General features: G+C 58.2%; 1 protein-coding gene across 6 annotated transcripts in view; it reads right to left on the bottom strand.

The window, feature by feature from the left end:
• ZC3H4 (zinc finger CCCH-type containing 4) overlaps window positions 1–6,876 on the bottom strand; it is a 42,300-nt gene continuing 35,424 nt past the window's right edge. For 5 of the 6 annotated variants that reach the window (XM_060083774.1, XM_060083775.1, XM_060083779.1 and 2 more), the window contains 2 exons: window positions 5,082–5,333; window positions 1–3,858 (listed from right to left, as the gene is read on the bottom strand). In XM_060083774.1, the coding sequence (XP_059939757.1) occupies window positions 2,339–3,858; window positions 5,082–5,333 (1,772 nt within the window). In that variant the 3' untranslated portion in view covers window positions 1–2,338. The remainder of the gene's footprint in view (window positions 3,859–5,081; window positions 5,334–6,876) is intronic. The other variant, XM_060083780.1, reaches the window with a different exon arrangement.

Here is a 6,876-nt window from a genome sequence, read left to right as displayed (position 1 = left end):
TTTTTAAAATAACTGCATCCTTTAATGGCAGTAATACAATTATTGGATTAAGAGACCACAGGAGAAAGGGCAGGTGATGTTTCTGGAAGACAGATATGGAGTACAAAAAGGGGTTGGAATAGAGTCATGCGACGATCATTGTAAAAATACAGTACGTTATATACATATTTGCACCATCAACTTTCAACTCTGAAATAGTATTTACACTTTTGTTACAATCCTGGTTAGAGAACAATTTTTCTTTAAAAGCTCAGCCTGATGGCAAATGAAAATTTCGGGTGAATTCATAGTCCCATGAGGTTCTTAGGCTGAATATTCCAAGAGGAGGGTTCCAGCTTCTATTTCATCCACAGATTTCAGTTTTAAAAAAGTATTTAATTTTGCTTTTATAAAAAAAATTCTCAGAGGAGGGAAAAAAAAACCCAACCACAGCCACACTGTGTATTCTTTCTTATTTTACAAACACTAACTAAGGGCTGCAGCCCTCTGCTTCAAGGCCAACACTGGTGGCTGAAGAAAAACCTCACTGATGATTGTTTAAAACAAAATAAAAAGACACAAAGACAAACCAAACCAACCTGATCATGGCGCACTGCCTCTCCCGCCCTTGCTTCCGGCCCCAAACTCAATGACTATTTCTCTTCTGGGGCAGGGCGTTTGGTATTGAACCCTCTTTAACCTCCTACCCCGAGGAGGTGGGAGGGGGAACCCTTTGGCTGGGACACCACGTTTCCTCATTATTAGTAAGAAAGAGTCAGGGCTCTTAAGCGAGGTGGCTGAGACGGTGGGATGAGGAGGAAAAAGGCGGGAGACGGCTGGCAAGTACCGGCACACAGGCGGGAGGGAGCCCCGGCCGCACAGGCCTCGCCCGGTTCCCCTCAGGCCACGTCCACGGGGTGGACCTCCTCTGGGGCTCTGTGGACAGGATGGGACCTCAGCCAGGGTCTTGGGGGAGGTCAGGGGGAGCCTGGGCAGGCATCTATGCTCCCTTCCCGGCTCAGCCGGATGAGGAGAGGAGGATACAGGCTTTGGGTCCCACGGCCCCTGCCCACAGTGGGGGGGTCCCAGTCCCTCTCCTGGAGAGGGCCCCGCAGCCCACACCCTGCCCTGGCTAGTCTCCCACCGTGTCCTCAGGCCCCCTCCCGGAAGTAGCCACAAATCCAACTCTGTACACGCCTCGAACCCATGCATCTGTCGGCTTGGAAGAAAACCAAACACACCAAAACCACGGGCCCTAAAAATATGGTGCAAGGAGGTGTGAAGAAAGCGGAGAAAGCAAAACACTTTGCCGAGAACCACCCAGGGATCCCTCCGTCAGGAGACTGATGGCGTGGCCGTGCCATGGATCCTTGAGCTGTCCCCAGAGGGCCGGGGCCGGCTCACTGGGCGCTTTGCCTTCTGAGCCCAGGACAGAGCCCAGCACGGGGGGGAAGGCACGGCCGGGACACGACAGGACGGGATGGGCCGACGGAAAGCGCACGCTCGGCCTCTCGCAGGCAGCTCCTGGCCACACCAGCCTCGCCGACTCCAGGTCCACTTCTCACCCGGAGTCTCCTGTCGCAGGCTGGAGGGCGCTGGTTTGCTCTGGGATGACCTCTGGACGGAGGCTGGCAGGGAGACCGGTTTGTGAACCCAGGTGGGACAGCAGTGGACAAGGGCTTTGCTTCTCCGCCCAGGCAGCTTCCGAAGGCTCTTTTCCTTCTGCCTTGACACTTTCTCACTTCCGCTGGCCCCTGAAGCGGGTCATCACGGCCTGCACACTGCAGAGGAGACGCAGAAATGCCTAGACCTGCTTCCATGCGGGTCCTGCCCACCATCTCGGCTCCGTCTCTTCTTGCTCATGCACCACAGGGTGAGCAGCGCTCAGTGCCTTCTCGACGCCTGCTGTTCCCTTTGTCCTGGTGGGGGGGTAGGATGGGGGAGGGGCCAAGCTTTGCCCAGAAAACCCACCAGACCCCCAGCCACCAAACTGGAGCCCCAGCCTTTAAGGAGTCCCTGAAAAATCAGGCCTGGCCAGGCCAGGCGGAGTGCCAGCTGAGGCTGAGGCCCAGGGGACTCGCAACTGTACACATGCACATGTAGGTTTTCTTGATGGGAGCCTAGGAGCCCCGCAGCACTGACCGGAAGTTAAAGATGGTTATATACAATTCATGTTTCAAAGAAAGTACTACTTTAAAAAAAAAGGGGGGGGGGAGAAAAGAAAAAAGAATAGGACAAAAGAAAAGAAAGAGCACCCAGACCCCCTCCCCCTCCCCCCAAGTCCCCAGCTCTGGTTGCTGCCCTTAAATATTGCCCTGGGAAGGGAGGGGTGCAGGGAGCGCTCGACTCCGGCTTAACACTACTGGCAAAAGGGGGAGGCGGTGGGGTCAAAGCCTTTAAAAACATCTTTCAGGGACCCAGCGTCCTGCTCACCCTCTTGGGCCGGGCTGTTGCCAGCAAATGGGCTTCCGGAGCCCGTCTTGGGTGCCTGTTTCACGGTCCCGAAGAGGGTGGGCACCGGGAGGTTGTGCACGCCGGGCTGGGGCGGGGCGCCCTCTGCTGGCGGGGCGCCCGTGGCGGCGGCGGGGGCCACAGCGGCCTTGGGCCGGGGCCGGTTGTAACTGTTGTACCTGTCTGTGGCCGTGGCTGCGGCCCCATCTGCCCCGGACTTCCCCGATTCGGGCTGCTCCAGGGCGGACTTGCGCACAAACGGGGGTTCCTTGGCCTTGGCGGCGGAGCTCTTGCCGTTGCCCTCAGGGCCCCTGGGCTGGGTGCCGGCATCAGCGGCCGGCTCTGCAGCTTTGCCACCCGTGCTGGGAGTCCTGGGGTCATAGAGGCTGATGCCGCTCAGCACGCTGCTCTGCCCACTCCCGCTGCCCTGGCCCAGGCCGCCGGCTGCCAGCACGCGGGGGTCATAAGGGGCGGTGGCTGGCGGGGAGGACTCCCCACTGGGGCTGGCAGCTGGAGAGGGAGCTTCGGTGGGGCCAGGCTTGGCTGCCCGGGAGGAGGCAGCAGGGTCTGCTGGTTTCTGCAGCCGGGGGTCAGTGGGTGTCTTCCGCACTCGGGGGTCACTGGGCTTGTCACCGGGGCCAGGGGCCGCCGAGGGGCCAGTGGCATTGACAGTCTTGAGGATGCGAGAGAGGAGCTCAAAGTCAGGCAGGCTGGAGCCAGATGTGCTGGGATCTGTAGAGGTGCCTGGGCGCTGCCGGGGGTTGGGGGGGCCCGAGGTGGTGGTGCGGTGCAGCCTGGGATCCAGGGCAGGCATGGACTGCAGGGCCGCGGGGACGGGGGGCACTGCATCCTGCTTGGGGATGGGCAGGGGGATCAGGTCCTCAGGGTTCCAGAGCACAGTGCGGGCAAAGCTCGGCTTGCTCAGGGTCACATCCTTCTTGATGTGGCTGAACTGCTGCAGCTGCGAGCGCGGGTCCCGCAGTGGGTGCCCAGGGAGGGGGTCCAGGGGAATGTTCACAGCCTTCTCCCGAAGGGCCCGTTCCCCTTCCTCCTCTTCTGCAGGGGGTGGCCCAGACCCCTTGGAGCCACTGGGTCCTGCGGGGCTGGAATGAAGGCCGCCTTCGGGCTTTGGGGTGGACAGGGAGCGAGCCAGTCGAGGGTCAGAGGGTCCTGTGTCACCTGGGCCTGAAGTGCTGGAAGCCTCGGCGTGGCGGCTAAGTCTGGGGTCCCGGCTGAGGCGGGGGTCAGCCAGCCGCCCTCCCGTGAGGTGTCCCTTCTGGAGGCGGGGGTCCCCCAGCCCGCTGCTGCTCAGCTCCCCGATGGAAGCCTGGGGTCGGCTAGACGTCTGCTGCCTCAGGGTCTTCAGGATGGAGGTGACGCTGCTCCCACCCTCATCCTCATCACTTGAGTACCAGTTTCCAGGGTCACCTGAGAAAAAGCAGAAAGGAGCAGGGAGAGGGTGAGTGGCCACCACATCCACCACCAGCCCTCTTGGACCCCATGGCAGCCCACTCCCCTGACTCTTACCTCTCAGAACCTCGGTTTCTCCTCTCTTACAACACCCCATCCCCACCACAGGATGCCACGAAGAGCCAGTGAGCTCAGGCAGGCCAAGCACCGAGCTTGGCAGGTCTCTGGCTATCGTTTATGGACCTTTCCCTGCGTACCGGCACCATTCTAAGTGCTTTGTCTTATTTGTCACAAACACCCAGGATATAGCGTTATCATCACGCCCATTTGAGAAAAACAGAGGCACAGACAGTGCCATAAGATAGGGGGCGGAGCCAGGGTTGAGCTCAGACTCGGAGCCCAGGGCTCTGCCGTCACCTCCTCACCTCCTGGGCAGGTTCAGGCCCAGCACGGCAGGCCTGGCTCTGGTGCCTGTGAGCAGCTACTGCTGCCTTGGCTCTCACTGCGCTTGGGGCTCACAGACACGTGCCTCCCAGGCCCCTCAAGACGTTCCCGCGACCCAGGGCAGGGCAGTCACCAGCTGATAAGAGGCGGGGCCAGGTGGGCAGACTCAGAAGCTAGCCCATGTCCAACTTTCTAGGCAGGTGCAACCAGAGCCCCTAGGGGAGGGGGCTGTCCCCTGTTCTCACTGTCCCACTTGCTCCTCGGCTCTGGTCAGGGCCACCCATGGCCTCTGGCTTCAGGTTCTAGATACCGTTTTTGTCCACTCCCTTTCACCCTGGGGTGGACACCATCAGGTCACTGCACGGCACCTGAGACTTGGCAGCTGTGCCTGTGATTATTACTGGTTTATGTCGATGACTAGTTCTCATCTGTTGGCTTCCCGAGAACATGGTCTGGGGAAAGGGGGACTGAGAATCTTCCTACAGCCTCCTCTGTAAGGGTGCAGGGGGTGAACCCTATTGCCTGCTGTCTCCTGCAGGGACCAGCCCACCTTCCTCCTCGATGGGATCAGGGTCTCTCCCGAACCCCATGACACAGAAGGGCAGCCCCGACGTCTAACTTTCTCAGGGACATGAAGCGGCCCCAGCAGCTTCACAGCCCTGGGCAGGGGTCCTCCCCGGCCACAGGTCCCTTTCTGACACAAAACCCGACCTAGGTGCTCCCCACCTCTGCCCTGCGCGGCGGCCCGGGGGGCTGCGCCCGTCAGGGAAGCCCCCGCCCCTGGGGAGGACACGTGCCTTCCTCACTCTCCCGGTCCTGCTTGCTGCGCTCAGCCAGCCTCCTCGCTCTCTCCTCCTCCTCCTGCTGCTTCTGCTGGATCCTCAGGTACAGGGCCCTCTGGGCCGAGGGCAGGAAGTCGGGGACAGCGGCGCCCGGCTTCGGCCGGCCTGGGGGCCCCCCCTCAGGGAGGCTGTCGGGCTCCAGAGGGCGCTCGGGGAAGAGGGGCTCCCCCGGCCCCCCCGGCAGCTCGTCGTAGCGCCCGTAGTCCTCTGTGGCAGGGAAGAACCGAGGGCTCATGTCGGGAAGGGCCTCACGGCACCAACTCCGACCCACCCATGCCCTTAACTGGAAAACCAACCCCGGATGGCGATGGGTGAGAATGTGTAGCCCGTCCCTTCCTACCCTCCCCAGGAGGGGCCCCGCGGAAAGCCCAGCAACAGAGGACGGAGCAGCCAGTGGGGGCGGGGAGGGTCCCACCTAGGATGCAGCCACTGAGAACGGGGCTCACGGTGAGGTTTAGTGACATGGGCAAATGCTCATGAGGTGAAAACAGGACGGAATGTCGTACAGATGTTTGTAAAACACAAAGAAAAGGCTTGAAAAGACAGACAGAAAACAGTCCCTCTGGGGATGAGAACAGGAGAGAGGGGCTGAGGGATCTTTCACTTTTTACTCCACACATTTCTGATCTGTTTTAATTACTCTTGATGAGCATTAATTTTATGATTTCTTTAAATAAATAATCAATAAAGAAAAACACACCCTAATCTCTCAGTAAGCTCAGAATATGAGTTCAACCATGGTAAACAAAGACTAGTAAAGAAGAGAAGAAAATACACCACAATGTTGCTATGGCTACATGTCAACCCAGAGGCTGACTGGTGATTCCTCCTCGTCCTCCCTTTATGGGTTCCTAACTCCACAAACGTTTATGAGAGGGACGGGGTCGGGGGTGTTTCTCCCACACAGCATCTAGGAAGCACAAGGCGGAAGGGCTTGCCTTCATTCCTGAAGGGCGGGCAGGCGCCCGGCACTAGCCACCTCCCTTCACAAATGCTACCCAAGTCAGAGCCAAAGACGAGGGGAACACCGTGGGCACATCTTCAACAACACGCCTGGAGACTAGTGTGTGTGCGCGTGCGCGTGTGTGGGTCGGAGACAAAATCCAGTTAGCACTGTCCCACAGAACGAACGTTCTGCCACGATGAAATCTCCCCTGTCTGCACCGTGTGATGTGGCTCCCCTACTGAGCAGCCAAAATGTGGCCAGCACTACCAAGAAAGTGAATCCGTAACTTAAACTGAACTTTCAGGATTAAAGTGATTAAATCTGCAAATACGTCACACACAAAGTGTATAAAGCATAAAGTGAAAGGTCACTTTCTTCTAGCCCCTGAACTTCATAACATGTGAACTTGATGGGCGAGTCTGCTCTGAGCCACACCCTGGCTCCGAGTTGGGGACACTCCTTAAACAACGGTCCCACCCAGTCCCCCCTGCATGGAATTCAAGAGTGAATTACCTGACGGTTCTGTTATTTTCAATATATTAAAAACAACTGAATAGTACTAAAAAGGTAGATTTCATGATGTGGGCATTAGAGTGAATTACTCCAGAGATACCAACTGTTATCAGCTTGACAGACTTTCGGGTTTTCTTCCCCACCCAGACCTTTTCCATGCACGTTTCATACACGTTCTTTAAAGGGGGAGGAAGCCCCCTGAGGTCGCCTGCTTTTCTCACTGGAGAATATGTCACTCCCCTGGCTCCCTGCCCCAAACACCTGCTCTCATGCCTCTCAACACTACTGAGA

This window comes from Mesoplodon densirostris, chromosome 19 (genome assembly GCF_025265405.1).
Source record: "Mesoplodon densirostris isolate mMesDen1 chromosome 19, mMesDen1 primary haplotype, whole genome shotgun sequence".
Taxonomy (NCBI): domain Eukaryota; kingdom Metazoa; phylum Chordata; class Mammalia; order Artiodactyla; family Ziphiidae; genus Mesoplodon; species Mesoplodon densirostris.
Note: the sequence above shows the minus strand (reverse complement) of the source record. Positions and strands in the feature narration are given on the sequence as shown.